Source organism: Xiphophorus couchianus, chromosome 24 (genome assembly GCF_001444195.1).
Source record: "Xiphophorus couchianus chromosome 24, X_couchianus-1.0, whole genome shotgun sequence".
In the NCBI taxonomy this organism is placed as follows: Eukaryota; Metazoa; Chordata; class Actinopteri; order Cyprinodontiformes; family Poeciliidae; genus Xiphophorus; species Xiphophorus couchianus.
The window spans coordinates 15,708,055-15,724,175 of NC_040251.1; the positions used below are offsets into that span (position 1 = coordinate 15,708,055).

Sequence of the window (16,121 nt, forward strand, 5' to 3'; positions counted from 1 at the left end):
AAGGTTCATTGTTGTTTTTTCCAGAAGTAAACACAAAAAACTGACTTGAAATTTCTTTTGGAAGAACTGTGTCCTTTTATACAGATTCAGTAGAAAAGTTCATAAAATGAAATGTACTTGGTAATACAGAAAAATATGTTTGCATTGAAAAATTAACACAAGAGTTGCATTATTATGGATAGTTTTCTGTTATGATACACAAAAGTACCAATAATCTTTTTTTTTCTTTTTTACTCAAATCAAATAAGATGCCATTAGAGAGGAGGATTAGGACCATTGAACAAAACAAAAAAGAATTCTGACTTTAATTTCAGAATTTTGACTTTTTTTCCTGTAACATTGTGATTTGTTTTTTTGTCATTTGAACTTTTTCTTCAGAATAATTTTTTTTCTGAATTCTGACTTTTTTCAGAAATTTCACATTTTCTTCAAGATTCAGATTTCCCCCCCCCGCCCCCCAGAATTTTTACGTTAATTTCAGAATTCTGACGTTTTCTCTTCAAAATTTTGATGTTTTCAGAAATCAGATTTTTTTTTTTTAGAATTCTGATTTTTATTCAGAATTCAGTTTTTTTCAGAATTAAGATTTTTTTTTCTCCAGAATTCTGACTTTTGTCTTCAGGATTTTGACATTAATATGAGCATAAAAGTTCGACTGTTGAGATTAAAGTCAGAATTTGTGAAAAAAGGTTGAATTTTGAGGGGGAAAAAATCTGAATTCTGAGATTAAAGTTATATATTTGTTTTTATTTTCAGTGGCTGTAATCTTCTTCCATACAGTCGACACCTTGGCTGTGTGTTCATAGCGATTTAAAGGCAACAGTTTGTATAAACATGCGACATTTCTACGATTTATGTCAGTATGTTATATTTTCATGGGGGATAATCCGTGCTGCGTGCCTTGGTCCTCTCCTCCGTGAGGAGCCAAGGCTGGCTGCTGTAAGTGGGTCACAGCTCCGCCCTGCACGCCGCTGCGCCATAGAGTTCGCTGAGCCTGGCTGAAACCCTCCTTAGGCTGATTCAGGGAGAAATAATGGGGTCAGTGACTCCCAATCCCCTGAAGAACCTCAGCAGGGGGAAAAAGCCCAATGGAGCCAAAGCAGCCTGCACCCACATGCCTGTATTTTACTTTAACGCTGCTTTAATTCACAATGCAGTGACTAAAGGAAGTAAATAAGGACCATCCAGTCACATGATTGGACCTTAGTGCTGTTAGTTAGTTAGAAAGCCTCTGTATGTCCAGTAGTAATAAAATTACCAAATCCTAGTTCAGCCACTTATTGAGTTAGGATTGGGTTTTTAATTTAACCACACTAATGTGATCTCATTTAGGAAGCAACACCTGCCCTCCCAGTTCAAAGCAGGACGTTTACTGGTCTACAAACGCTCCCATCCGGATCCCAGTCTGCTCCAGGCCTAACGAGAAAACTCAGCATCCTGTATTTAAACGGTTATGACAAAAGCACAGAGGAGTCTTTTGCATTTTTTGTTTACATTCTCCATTGCAGTATGTAATCTGTGCAGAGGAGAGTGAGGAACAGCGTGTTCCTACTGACGGCACGGTGCTGGGTTTTTATATGAAGCTCGTTTCTGCCTAGCAGCAGAGCAACGTCTCTATAATTGTGTCAAGCTGCTAATTAATACAGCTGGAGGTTTGCCTGCCCCCTGCAGAATGCATGTGTGAGTTTATGTTCTGTACACAATGTACAGAACACCATCAAAGGTCACTTTTTATGTCACACACACATTTTAGATTAAGCTAATAGCTGAATAAATGCAAAATTCAAATTAAGACTTTGTTTATCGATGTAAAAATGAAGTTTTAATCGCTTTTTTTAAGCTAAATCTCTATTGGTCCTGTTTGATAACGTGAAGTAGGCTAAAATATTTCATTTTTTAAAAATCGTCATAAGGTGAATTCTTCCTGAACTTCAAACTGTGCCATCTTGGAAAACTGTTTTGATAGAAGTCATTTGTTCACGATTAGCTTCCTGGTTCCTCCACCGTCAAATAAAAGTTCTTCACGCGACAAAAACAGGATATCCTGTGTGTGTACAGGAAGTGATTTGAGTCAGTGCCAACCTATTATATGACAGAATTAGAAAGTCAAATTTTCAAGATGGATAAGACAAAAAAAAAAGAAAGTTGTGACTCTTTAAATTATTTATTTATGTTGGGTGCTATCCATAATTAATACAGACAAAAGCAATACTTTACCAGAATTTATAAATCATATTTATCTCTTGTGAGCATCACAATAAACAGCATATTGAATTATGTACAATGGAAGACAACACATTCAGACTGAGTCAATCCAAGTAAAGAAGGATCCGTTCAGACACAGAAATGGGAAAAACGCTTCCAGACACGTCAACAACAAAATTCCCAGCAATGAAAAACACTTGGCAGAAAGAAAAAACATATACAAAAGGAGAAAAAGAGGTCCAGTTTAATGGGAAAAAAAAGGATCAATGCAATGTTACATTTGGTTCCATAGTTGTAAACTATTTTTGATTCATGTCAATATTGCATATGCCATTAGGTAAAGTGTGTCAACAAGGCAAATAGATCTCTATAATAAAATAAACCAATTTTTTTTTTGTTTTATATAATCAGACTGTGAGGGAGAAAAGCATACAATACACTATACAGATCCAAATCAAACCCTCCCGTTTTAAAAATCTGTAGCCAAAGTCTTTACACAGGAATAGCATTGCAACCTAGGTCAAATCTAAGAATACAATATTTTAGGTAAACTCTTTTCTATTTACACAATATATGTACAAACTCTAAAGATAAATAGATACCATAAGTTAGCTTGGTACAGCTCCAATATTATTTAACACTTTCAAAACCATTTGAAATCTGCGGTGGCCCCGCAAAAATCAGCGATACATTCAGACATGTAGAGGTTTTACAATCTACTGTAGATCTAAGGGGTTTGAAGCCAGTTGATGTCGGCACAGAAGAGTTCAAAAAGACAGCAGTCGTAATAAACAGCGATAAAAACTGTTTTCAAATACCGCAGCAACCATTTTTGGAGGATTGCTAATTTGACTTCCTGCCATTATTTGTTTCATTTTAATTCAAAACTGGAGAAATATTGAATTTTTCTGTGATTAGATGAAAATGGAGCAATGTAATACGGCACTCAATTAAAGACAGTTTTCACATTTACTAGTACAACCTAGTAGCTTACAGCAGCTAACGGTAGCTAATGCTAGCAAAGCTGTGATGGATGTACAGCAGTATACTGAGGCAGTTTGCTTTATGCTACATCTTAGCATTCATCCATATGCTCAAAGTTTTCACTTTAGATATATTTTTAAACTATTTGATAGTTTAGAAGCAAGAAAATATTAAGCTAATTTTATTACATCAAGAGTTTTGTTAGCTAACAGTTGATAATGTTAGCAAAGGCTCAAGGTTATTCACTAATTGTAATCCGATTTTGTACGCAAGTTGCCATTTTCTTTCATTTTTTACCAGCAAAAAAACAGTTTAATTTTCATATTTTTTGACAACAGCTAGCTAAGAGTTGGTAATATTAGCAAAGGCTTTTGGGTATGTCAAACCGCCGCCTTCCATTTGTACTATATTTTGATTAAATACTTCAGTGATTTATGTCAATTTCCTACCAGTTTCCATTGATTGTAGTTCTGGCGATCAAACCAAAAAACAATCACTGACCTGCTAGTTGTACGTGTAATTTACAGAGATAATATAACCAAGTTTCTTTACTGTAGATTACTAGCAGTTACTGGAGATGACCAGCACGCATTAGCTAGGAGTTATGATTTTTTTTACACATTTAAAATCTTTAAATAGTAAAGTTTTCTCTTGCCCACGAGCCTCCACGGTGGTGCTACTGTTTAACTTTTTCCTTCAATACTTTTAGGTTAAACCGTCTCAACTGTGCCTCCAATCTAAAGTTGAGTTTGTGTTGGCTTTTCCCCTTCGTTATCATCTCAGTGTTACAGTTGTACAGTCAAATGATATCACAGCAGGGAGGCCTGCGTCGACCCGAACAACAAGCCTTTGGTTTGAAGGTAGGAGTGTGTGAGGTTTTCAGGCTCAAGTGACTGAGGAATAGTGCCTGGTGTTATTATTATTAGAGGATCTCAGCTAAGTCACAAAAAGACATGGATAAACATTTAGAAATATAGTTGTACTAGTCCAATATGTTTGGACAAAAAACATAAAATGGGTGAAATTATCCATTAAGAAAATACTTTAATCAGCTCTCAAGCAGCCAAACTGGTTCTGTACATTTAAGAAATAATATATATTTAATGGTAAACTATGCATTTTGCTTTCCACAAGATAATAATATAGAGATGTAGGTCTAAACAAATATACCCTAATAGAATATTTATCTCTTATTTAATAGGAAACATTAAGGACAGTATACACATTAAGGCATCGGGTAAGTCTTATCAAACATTCATCATCCAAAAAATAAATAAAACGTCTAATGTGTACTACAATATATACTTTTTTTTCTTTCTTGTTTTATGTACTCAGTGTACCTTGGTATTCCATCCCTGCAGAGTGCCGCAGGTTTTACGGTTCTCAGAAACAAACACTTGCACACTAAATCTACCCTCAAGTAAATAAATGGTAACTTGGTACCATTAGAGCTTTGTTATTGTCTGACTATCTTCGCTTCTGTGCTTGTGCCAAAATTTAGGTCACAGGAGAAATGGCCTCTCAAAGTGCAGGGAACACGAGACGTACCAACACACATCCGACATACACTCTCTCTCACACACACACACACACCTGTGCTGCCTTCAGCGATACACTGCATGCATAGATGGTGACCTGCTTTTTTCCCCCCAAGTGTGTGTGCAAGCAGGCGGCTTGTGATGCTGATGGGTCCACACAGTCTTTTCGGGTCACAGAGCCCGACGAAGGGGCAAAAACAAAACAAAATGTCTATTTTCTTGTGTTTTTCTTGCTTGGTTTTGTTTCGAGCAGCAGGTCAAGACGCCAAAGCCGAGGACAAGCGAAGTCCTTCAGTCTGGAAGAGACGAGAAAAAGAGGAATTTAATGAAAAATGTGGGAAACTTTCAACAAAATCAACAATTCAGGAAATATAAACAGAAACTAAAACAATACTAGTAACGGCATCAAGGTATGATAATTTCTAAACTTACAGTGGCCCTCCCCCACCTGTTGCTCTTTATATAGGCATTAAGTTTAAATAGGGCAGGATTAAATTAAATATTATTCTAGATAATCTAAGTTGTGAGGATTTACTGTCATCTTTCTTGTTTACATTAATAGGATTGTTTTCATCCTCGTTTCTGACTTATTAGAGACACACCGATCCGATATCAATATCTGTATCGGATCCGATGTCGTAAATTTGTTTTTTAGATCAGATAGTGGTGACACTGTGTAGCAAATCTATTCAGTCTACTTCTATGCTTCATACTTCCTTATTAATTTTACATTACATTTGTATCAGATTGATATCGGCTGATATTAAACCCAGGGTTTCCTCCAGTGCATTATAAGCCTGGCGGGCCACCAGGCTTTACTTGTGCCCCACCAGGCTAAGCTTTGCTTATTTACTTAAGTCTTTTTAAAATGTTTCATTTTTAAGACTTTATAGTTGGTGTTGAGATATTAATCTTCCAATAACACATAATTATCAAGGGATATTTTCAAAATTCCTGTCAAATTGAAACATTTTTAAACTCAAAAATGACGGATGAATGACTGCCCTAGCCAACTATCCACCAGGATTAGCAAGTTTTCTGGGGGAAACCTTGAAACCTCAGATATCTGTATCAGAAGTGAAAAAAGTGGATCGGCTCATCTGTAAATTTACAAATCATAAAATATTCTTTATTCATTAAATTTAAACCATCTTTTGGCTTAAATCTTTGCATCAAAAACAAACCAACCATAAATAAATGTTATAGATTGAATCATCATTACAACGTGAGAACATCTAACTGTTTTTTCCCGTCTCAACCCGGTTTGCTCTCACAAACACTGGCGCCAATTAAGCGGACCTCTGAGACAGCAGACGAAGGAGGAGCGTGGAGGGAACACAGTGTTGCTCTCGTACTGTACAGCGTGAACCCATTCACAGAGACGGATTGTTTTTTCATGCCGCAAAACGAAAAAAACACCACGTTTCTGTTAGATATCAAGAACAGGAAGTTCTGGACGCCTTTTTTTAAGTTTCATTAGTGGCTCTGTCATTTATCCCTCCTGACAGGAAGTGTTTCAAGTGTGCATTTATAAGAGGGGAAGGAGTTTATTTTTATTTTTTTCCAACTAAAGCTAATGCACCAGCTGTTTCCTCTTTACGTATCTGTGTGTGTTGGAGAAGAAAGCTGCTTCTCTGCAACACTCGTATAATTACATAACCTGGGATGTAGAGCGATGATGGGGTGGGGGGGATCTCGTGTCGCTCTGCTGCCCTTGTTGCCATGGATACTGAGCAGGAAGCCAGGCAACAAGCAGCAGCATCTGTGATATGAAGTGTTCAGACACAAACTCTGCGTTTGGCAGATGTTCATGCAGCGTTTGGTCACATGTGAGAGGAGGTTGAGCGGACGGAGGAAGAGTGAAAAAAAAAAGTCCCAGAGTTAATAGTTGTATGGAACAGAAGAGATGCTGCACATTGCCAATCAGCAGGCTGAAAAAGCACAATATCATATTTTATTGCTTCAACATAATGAACCGTTCCTACAATAGCAAAGGGAAGCAAATCATTTTGAAAAATCGTCTTTATGATATTTCAAATTTATTGCCTTATTCTGCTGCATGGAGCATAGAAAGATTAGGTGCTGCCCCTCCCCCACGTGTTGCTGGCCACTTTTTCCTCGCTTAAAAAAATGGCAACAGTTTTTACAAAAAAAACACAAACAAACCTTTTATTTTATGAAAATAAAAACAATATTCACCAGGTGTTTGCTCTATATTTTCATTACATATATGTATCTAAATCCTATTGTAGATATTTTTAATCTAAATATAACAAAACATAGTTATTTATTTTTACTTTTTAGGTCTGTCACGATAAATTGTCCCAGAACTTATCGTGATAAATGATAATATTATAGCTCAGAGATCATTTTCAAGCAATATGATCTTCAAAGATGAATAAACTTTAAATCATAATAAACATTTAACACTTTGAGAGGAAGACATTTTAAATATGCAAAATAAATAAAACAAAAGCAACTAATAAAATAAATTATGACATCTCCTTCAAAAATGACCAAATCACCAGACTCAAGACTTTTATCGTCAAGGATTTGGTAGAAAGAGAGGAAAAAAAGAGAAAAATTATAAACTTATTAAGCGATTAATTTATTTATTACTGTTTGTTTCATTTTGTCTATCTAACATTAAGTAAAATCTTGCATTTCTGAGGCGACGTGTGTTTTTAATGATGAAACTCAGCGAGCACATGCTCACACCTTGGGTTACGTATTCCCCAGCTGCTGACTCTCGCTGATCAATCCCCCCTCCAGTCCTCAGCCATCTAATCCCGCCTGCAGAGGCTGTAATCTACTCTGGAGCCGCGGCCGGCTAAATGTGGGGAACGCTGGCCACGCAGTTAGCGCTTCTGTCTGGAACATCCCGGCCTAGTTTAGCGCCCACCTCCCTCCTCTCACCTCTAAACTACACACACATAAACAAACACACACACACACACACGCCACCTGGAAACTCTGACACCAGATCCTTTGGGGCTGCGTGCGTATGTTTGTTCTCCATAGATCATGTAACATGGCATTTCTGGATTTCCACCGGTGGCTCCACGAGCCGGCCGTCGTCATGCCAACAGCACCGTGTAAGTAAATAAACTATTTACCAGGTGGTCTGTTTGTATTGATTCATTTTTAAGTCGATACAAAGCATCCCAAAAGGAAAGTGATGGGGAAATGTGTGCCAATATTTGCACAGATTACAAAATACGCACATTTAACCTACAACATCATTTCACTGTACTCTCAAGATGACATTTGCTGCATTTTGATTCTACGAAAACAAACAAAATTGAATAAAATTTAATATAATTAATGATTTTATTTAACTCCCCTCAACTAAAGTAATGATTTTAGGTCTGAAACAAGAAAAAAAGCATAAATTTATTTGTGGAAAATATAAAAAATAAAAAGAAAAGGGAGGCTTAAAGGTGGACTATAAAAATTAAACAAGTTTGCAGATACAAAATATAATTTTTTTAAATTTCTGAGTTAATTTATTTTATCACTTTTTGTTTTATTTTTCAGAATTTTATGTTTTAGGATGCAAGTGTTTTTAAAAAAAATTAAATTAAAAACAGAAAAAAATGAAACAAACTGTTACTATATAATTGGCAGGGCCTTATTTCACCCACAGCCAAGTTGTACACAGTGTGCTGAACCACTTCCTGTTTTAGTTAATGAACCTAATGGGGTTAAAGAATTTATTGTTATGCTGAAGGTTTAGTACAGAATGTCTCCTAAACTGTGGAACAAGTTTTCTCAAGCTGAAAGCTGATTGGCCAGAACGGGGAACTAAAAGCTGATTGGCCAGAACGGGGAACTAAAAGCTGATTGGCCAGAAAGGGAAAATATACAGGAACAAGAAATGAAGGGAAGCTAGAAAGTGATCACACACAGATGAAATAAATCAGGAGATAAATAAAGGTGCAAAGAAATGTGCTATGGCCATTTCTATGTAAATAGAGCAAAGGAGTGTAAATTTTCATTAAAAAAAAAGAATAATTTCCGAGTTTGAAAAGTTGCAAACTTGCTGGAAAAAATTTAGAATTTTTTTTTTTGAAAATGACTAAAAATAATCTGAAAATTTGTCTGAAATTTCCTTGTTTTTTCAAAAAAATCTGAAATTAATCTAAAAACTTCCGAATTTTTTCTAGATCTTTTTTCAACTTTTTAAACTCAGACATTTTCTTGTTTTTCCAGAAAATTTCTGAAATTAATCTAGAAATTTCCTTGTTTTTTCTAGGACTTTCTTTGACTTTTTAAAATCAGAAAGTGCCAGTTTTTTTTCCCCAAAACGATTTCTAAGATTAATCTCAGTTTTTTTCTAAAATTCTTATTTACTTTTTAAAACCAGAAATGTTATTGTTTTTTCTAGATTAATCTAAAAATTCTGAGTATTCTCCTAGAAACATTTTGGACCATTTAAAATATGATTTTTTTATTTTTTACATGCCGTAATCTTTATATTTCCACATATCTGCATCACACACTGCCATGCGTGTACTGGAGCTCAGAAATACGTGAAAACGCTCTGTGCAGCATCCCCTCCGCGATGACATCATTCACGCTACCACCGAGTGGATGACATCGAGGTTGGGGGTGGGTCAGCGGGATTTGAAGAGATGGATGTGGATGTCTCTAATCTGGTTTGCAAATTCCTAACACACACTCCATCCATGTTGACGGCGTGCTCTCTGCGACCCGTGGCAGCGGCAGATGGTGGGCTGTCAATGCAGCGGTGTCGATATGTGCATGAGGTGTGGAAATTGATATGGCGAGTGAAGATAGCCTGGGGTGGCAGCTGTTTAACCCCTCCTGCCCTTTTATTTCAACCTCGATGCTCTGAAAAGTGATCATCTGCCACTCTAGCCGTCTTACCGCTTTTTTAAAATCACATTCGTACTCTGGTGCTAAATTCTAAATATTAATATATCAAACTCCAGCAGCTATGATCCACAGCTGATCGAGATTATCCTGGACGTGGAGATGGAAACGGAGACGGCTGACTTCGCTAATCTGGGTCTGGTACAGAACATCCACCTGACTGAGCCGCGGCTAGCCACGGCCGTCAATTGGAGAGCAGAAGTAAACACTGCCACAAGGTCACATGGGTCGAGTGGCGCAAACAAACCCTTGTTGACCCCACTGCCAGGTGTCTTGAGTTGACATAATAGGTGGGAGTTTTTACGTCCAGGTAAAAACTCATCATTGGACAAAGCGGTGGCCATCTGCGCTCGGTTACGGCTAATTTGCTTAGGGTCCTTGCCCCGGTAAGCCACCCAGCCAAACTGGATTTCTCATCCGCAAAGGAGTTTAGTTGGAATAAAATACTGCAGGGCTTTGGGTCAGAACGCCCAGCAGGACGTCCGGCTGCATCAAACAGTCTCTGCGCCAAAAGCCCCAGTAGCAACATAACGGAGCACCCACTAGACAAGCAATCAACTTGTCATCAGCGGCTTAAAATCGGGCCAGAGCAGAACTAGTTTCATCAAAGCAGAGCCTTAACAAACACCCGTCCTCCAACTGCTCTGTATCCAAAACCGAGCTCCATCCCCCCCTAACTCTCCGCCTGTCTTACTTCTGGCAGCAGTCTAATGAGGCAGAAGGGCAGCAGAGTGCACGTGCCATCCTGCCCATTATGCACGAATTTACTGGCTTCCTCTCCCACGAGCAGCAAACCGCTGGAAAAACAAAAGCCTGCTATAGATCTGAGGGAGACGGAGCCGCTCTGCATGCGTACGTGCAACACTCCTTATGTATGTACTTTCTTTTCTTCCTCCCTCTCACTTGTCAGGGACAAGCTTTGAGTGCAGTAAAAAATATTTTCACCCTCAAGGAAACAGGAGCTGCGACACATGTCAACCATTTTACCAAAAGCTGCCTTGACTCCTTGTTTTTCTGAATCATAACTGACATGTTATGCTTTTCCAAACATATATGCATTTACAAATCATCTTGTAAACATAATTTATCATTTTATGACTCATGCATTCTGTATCTAGCGTCGATACATTTGACATTATTGCTTTAAAACAGTCAATTCTTAGTTTTTATGTTATTTTTGCAATATGGTGGAATAAAAATACTGCTAACACTGTAATTTTCGGTGCTTATGCAGAATATTTTACTGGTAGGGTTAAGTGGCAGTGAGCAACAACAAGTGGGGGAGGGGCGGTGCTGCTACTGTTATTCTGTTGTGAAAAAAACAACTCCTAAACCTTGAGAGAGTAGAAATGAAGGCTTTCAAACTCAGTTTGCATCTTATAACTAGAGTTTGCTGCAATCAACCTTGTTTACCAACGTCACTGACTGCGCAAATATGAAGAACTAAAGCAGTATTTTTCTCCACCATGTGCTAAAAACGAAGCAAAATTCATTTTGTGGAGAAATAAAAGACGCTATTCTAAAAAAAAAAAAAAGGGACCTCTTTCATTGAAACTTTTCAGGAAAAGCAAACCGTGACCTTTAGTGATATAATGACCAAGCACTCTCATGTTGGGGTTCAACACACCAATCCCCCTCCCCCAAACTCGACCCTGTACGTGCTCACAGGCAGGCGCGAGGTCCCCTGGGATGCAGGGGTCAGACCTGTTTACCACTGCCTGCCAGCAGCTCTAGTTGGCTCACAGGGATATTCTGGGATGGAGTATTGATCGCAGGAGAGTGGGAATGGTGTGAGAGGGGGCATTTGTGGAGGTCAACACATCCGAATGCCTGAACCAAGTGGGAACACAACAGCCGGAGATGACATGTCAAGAATCTGCAATTCTTCTGATCAATTAATAGCCAAAATGTTTGCAATAATAAACATAAAGAGTTGTGCAGTTAGCTTGCATATTCCTGACATTTGCAGCAGCAGCAGCAGCGCTGCTCTGTCATGGTGCTTGTTTACTTCCAAGCTCTCAGCCTGGTCACGTTTCGCCACAGCCTTGCGTTGCTTTCACACGCATCAGGGAAAAGACGGGAACACACAGTTCCGGAGCTCGCAGAAGCAGCAGGAAGAATCTAAAGAAGGTCTAAAAACGGCCCTTTTGTTTTGTGAAGTTCCAACAACGTCGTGTTCATTTTTTTTACAGGCAAATTTTGGAAGCAAGCGCAACCGGTGTTAAGACTTCGGAGCCAATGAGAAGCTGCAGGAGTTTCCTCCTACTTATGTGGTTTGAAATCCACAGAGCTACTTTGAAGTCAGAGGAAATGCCTTCAGCCTTTTTTCACTTCACTATGTGAGAACCAGTTGTAGTAGCTGTTTAGTGTAGCATTTGTTAGTAATAAAAACACTTCAATTGGTATAAAGGAAAGCCTTGAGTCAATTCATTCCCTACTCATACTATACTCTCTAAAAAGTCCCTAATTAAACTGATCCCACTTTGCACCTGTTGACTCTTGAGGAAAACTAGACTAAATTAAACCCAAACAACTCATAATCATCAGTTTACCAAGATCGGCATCAATCGACCCTTGGAGGTGTCTCCAATGGTACCCAACTGTTACTAGGACAAAGAAATATCAAAAGAGTAAAGACCAGCCTCCTTACTCACCTTTGGCAGTGGTTGCAGTCTCCTTGAACCCCAAACAGACGTAAGGTGTGTTGTGTAATCCATTGATGCCCCCTTTGCAGCTGCTGGTGGGTTTAAAGCCAACCAGGTCTCCACATTTCTCCACATCCCTGTTTTCTAGTAGGTTCAAGGCAATGTAGTTCAGTCCGTTAGAGTAGCCGGTTGAGCTGTGGCGGGCCACGGGACTGCCGTACTCCTCATCGGAACCCTCACTGCTGCGGGACGAGATGTTCTCCACCGAGCTCGGCCTCTTCACTGCGTCGCCGCGTGCGAATGAGGGAAAGACCGGCGTCACTGTGGCTGTGGAGGAGAAGGTTTCTGAGCTGTGGCGCCTTCGCCCTTGTGGATTGGCCCGGATGACCTTGGCAGAGCGGTCTGGGTCCACGGTTGGGGAAGTTGCTGCTCCAAGCAGGAAGACCCCAATCCGTTCAGGAACACCTTGGTCCTCAAGAGATAGCCTTCTCTCCCTGCAGCTCTGGCTGCTGGAACACAGTGTTCAAAATAGCATGAACATACACAAACATTTTAATAACTCCCTCATATATTTAGAACATAAACGTGAAGCCTTTACTATACGCTTTATCCAATTTAAACCATATTGAATTTTCCTAAACAGCTGATTTGATTTTCTTCCCCAGAAAACTGAGCATTTAAGAGGTTCAAGTCTGGACTGAAATAACTTTCACATAATCATTGCATGACTTCATATCCAGTAAGTTATGATGTAATATGACCATAAATAATGCTGGAAAAGCACTACATTTCATCACATACCTTGAGTTCTGAGGAACAAGCTGTGGGGGTGAGCTAGTCATCGCAAATGTCATCTCAGTATAGTCGTTTTTCACCTCATCAACAAAGCTTCTGGAGCTTTTCTCACACTCTACATGGTACGCAACATCGTCCTCTGAGCAGGGGCATGAGGACAGCTCAGGCAGGGTAGCCAGTCGCTCAACCGGAGTGTCAGCCCCCTTGGGCGAGTGCGAGCCCAGCTCCAGGTTCATGTAGTCTGACAGAGATGACCGTCCCGGGCGCCCGCCGCTGGACCCCAGAGAGGAAGACTGGCTCTCTGTGAATACGGCAGACGGTGGGGAAGATCTGTTGCAGTTGAAGTCGATGTTGATGTACTCGCCAGGGCTGCGGGGCTCTAAGGGCAGGGGATGCTCATTCATGCTGGGGAGGGTCCTCAGGGTGTCCAGAGACAGCCTGTTAGGTCTCCCCAGCCTCCCTCTGTAGGACAGGTTCTCTGCTCGATGATGCCTGACTGGGGAGGGGACTGAGGGGCTCAGCGGTGATGTTTGAACTGCACATGGCTGCATTACTGAATAATAATCTGACTCCCCAATCTTCTGCCTTGAACTCTGTGGGCTCATCAACACATACTGGCCACTGTCTTCATTCTTGGATGACTGAAGTTTTGCAGGCAGTGTGAGGGAGCCTGTCTGGTAAGCCGGCTTAATTGACGCTGGTTCCCCAGCGAGAGGGCTTAAGTAGTAATCAGGAGGGGTCTGCAGAGGGGGTGGGTTTCCAGGTGACATGTTCATGTATTCGCCGTGTCTGTCAGGACTGTCCATGGAGGATTTGGAGCCACACCACATTCTCATGTATCCACTGTCTTCCAGAGAGCTGCTACAGGGAGAGTTGGCCTTGTAGCCATTGGTAGCTGCCTGGGGATGCACCCTGGGGTTGACAATCTGCTTTGGTGCTGAGACACACATGGGGCTCATGGGTACATAGTTATCCGTCTTGCCAGACTGAGGTGCTACACCTGGCGTCATGGGCATGTAGCCATCATCACCAAGGTTGCTACTGGAGCTCCTGGATGAACCAATTTCTATGTCCCCATAATCCTCAGGGTAGCATACTTTGGGTGAAGCAGAGTGGGAGTTTTGCCCATGGGCCATCCTCATTAGAGTGTAGTCATCCAAGGAAGCAGAGGACAATGGAGTCACCACCTTCTGTTGGCGTGGTGTGGTGAGGGAGTGTGTTCGCTTCCTGTATGCCTTGTCACAATTCTGACCCTCGATCCCACAGCTGGACCTGCTGCCGTTAGCCCCCTCCATTAGCATGTAGCCGCAGGGGTCGCTCAGGTCACGGGATGGAGGTGTGCTGGACAGGGAGTCAGGAGTGTCACTGCGTGTCAGAGTGAGAAACTTGTGTTCACCTGGGCTGGAGCTGAAATCATCACAGAGAAGGAAGCCAGTGTCGCTGAGGGAGCCGGATATGGAGGCGCTGCAGCTGAAAGGACGTCTGGCTTTGTCAGGAGTTGAGACCCTTGTTCCTCCCCTGGGAGATGAGCTGATGGGGCTGGAGGCAGCAGGAGGAGAGTTGGACATTGGCATTGAACGACTGTGATGGAGATTGCATGCAGACTCCAGTATCCTGCAGGTGCGCCCGTTGCTAAGGGTGTGGGACCTCATGAGGTGATTTCCAGAATTGGGACTGGTAGGACTCTCACCCACTGGTATGGACATGGACACTGGCCGGGTTACGCTTCCATCTCCCTCACTGGCCGTCCTTATCCGACAGGATGTGAACTTCCTCCCTGGGGATGTGGCAGCCATGCTGTCGGTTCTGGATCTCCTCACCAGCCCGGTCTGACTTGGGGGGAGGTTGTTGAGGTTGCGCCGGGTGGGCACAGAGATGGGGTTGGTGCTGGCTGACTGGCTTTTGCTCCTCGGTCTGAATTCAGAGAGCTCCTTCATCGACTTCATTGCCTCCAGGATGGTCTCGTGGATGTTCTGCGCTACCACTGAGTCCTCCGCCTGCATCCAGAACTCCCCTGGCCCGGTTACTGCTGATCTGCCCACCTCTATGAAGAAGAAGCTGTCTGAGTGGCCACATCTCCTGATGTTCATGAGTTGGAGGTTGACAGCTGGTGTCTCAGAGTTCAGCTTGACGAAGCTGATGTTTCGGTTGGATAAACACAGCCTGTAGACTCCGGTGAGGTTTTTGATCTGACCCAAACCTCTGGATTTCAAGTTGACCTGCCATACCTCCTTGTAGGTAGCTGTTGCAGGGGTAAGCTGTCCGTAAGTGGTCTCCTCAAACCCCACTAAAGAGGATGTGGAAGCAGGGCTGTCAAACACTTTGCTCTCTGCTATTAAATCAGACAGAACGGTGTACCAGTTCTCCTGCTCCTGCTCGTTTTCTGCAGCCACAGCAAAGTATTCGTCCTTGGTGTAGAGGGCGATGAGGTGCTTGTGTTTGGCATCGGCGCGTTTGTTTACGCACAGACAGGAGTCCAAAGTTATGACGCGTTTGGCGGCGGACTTATTTCTCCATTTCTTCTCGCTTTCATAGTACTCCAGCCGTGCGGGACAGCGCTCCGTGGGCTCCCGGAGCACGAAAAAACGCCTGTGTCCGTGTTTCTGCTTCCTCAGGTAGCCGCACTTCTTCACGTCATTCGTCCCATTAGATAACAGGTGTCCTCCCGTCGCCGGAGGACTTGCCATTTCTCCGGAATAAGAGGAAAAAAGGCTCACAGTAAAAAAAAAAAAAAGAAAAGACCGCAAAAGGTTACCCGTTTACTATATTCCAAAGCGGACAAGAAAGCTCGCTGCGGTAAAAACAGCAGAGCAGTGCGCGTAGACCAGTGGCTGCTCTGATGATGGAGAAAAACAACATGTGACGCTGCTGCTCTAAAAACAGAATAAAACACAGAGTCATGGGGGGCGGGGCGGGGCGTCCTGCAGGAGCCGCGCCATAGAAAAAGATAAAAAGAAGGCGCCTTGCAGTCCTTGTCCCGTAGGAAAGGTACGTCAGCGCGTCCACCATATTGTGAGTGTCAAGTTCTCCTTGGAAACAGCATTTTCCTTGTAAACGT

At 41.6% G+C, this 16,121-nt stretch overlaps 1 protein-coding gene across 2 annotated transcripts; it reads right to left on the bottom strand.

Annotated features, from left to right (window-relative positions):
- Nucleotides 1-2,148: 2,148 nt before the first annotated feature.
- Nucleotides 2,149-15,927, bottom strand: LOC114140419 (insulin receptor substrate 2-like). Of its 2 annotated transcripts, none has more exons than XM_028010245.1 (3): nt 13,070-15,927; nt 12,278-12,774; nt 2,149-5,023 (listed from the first exon to the last, which is right to left on the bottom strand). In XM_028010245.1, the coding sequence occupies exons 1-3, from the start codon at nt 15,748-15,750 to the stop codon at nt 5,019-5,021; spliced, it is 3,183 nt and encodes a 1,060-aa protein (XP_027866046.1). In that variant the 5' UTR covers nt 15,751-15,927; the 3' UTR covers nt 2,149-5,018. The 2 variants fall into 2 exon arrangements, with proteins under 2 accessions (XP_027866046.1, XP_027866045.1); XM_028010244.1 differs by having other exon boundaries at nt 12,278-12,777.
- Nucleotides 15,928-16,121: the final 194 nt, after the last annotated feature.

Excerpts from the sequence above, each read along its gene's own strand:
- LOC114140419 (XM_028010244.1), bottom strand. The coding sequence starts at position 15,750 with ATGGCAAGTCCTCCGGCGACGGGAGGACACCTGTTATCTAATGGGACG. Across the intron at positions 12,778-13,069 it reads CTTGTTCCTCAGAACTCAAG|CAGCCAGAGCTGCAGGGAGA; the intron begins GTATGTGATGAA and ends ACTGTGTTCCAG.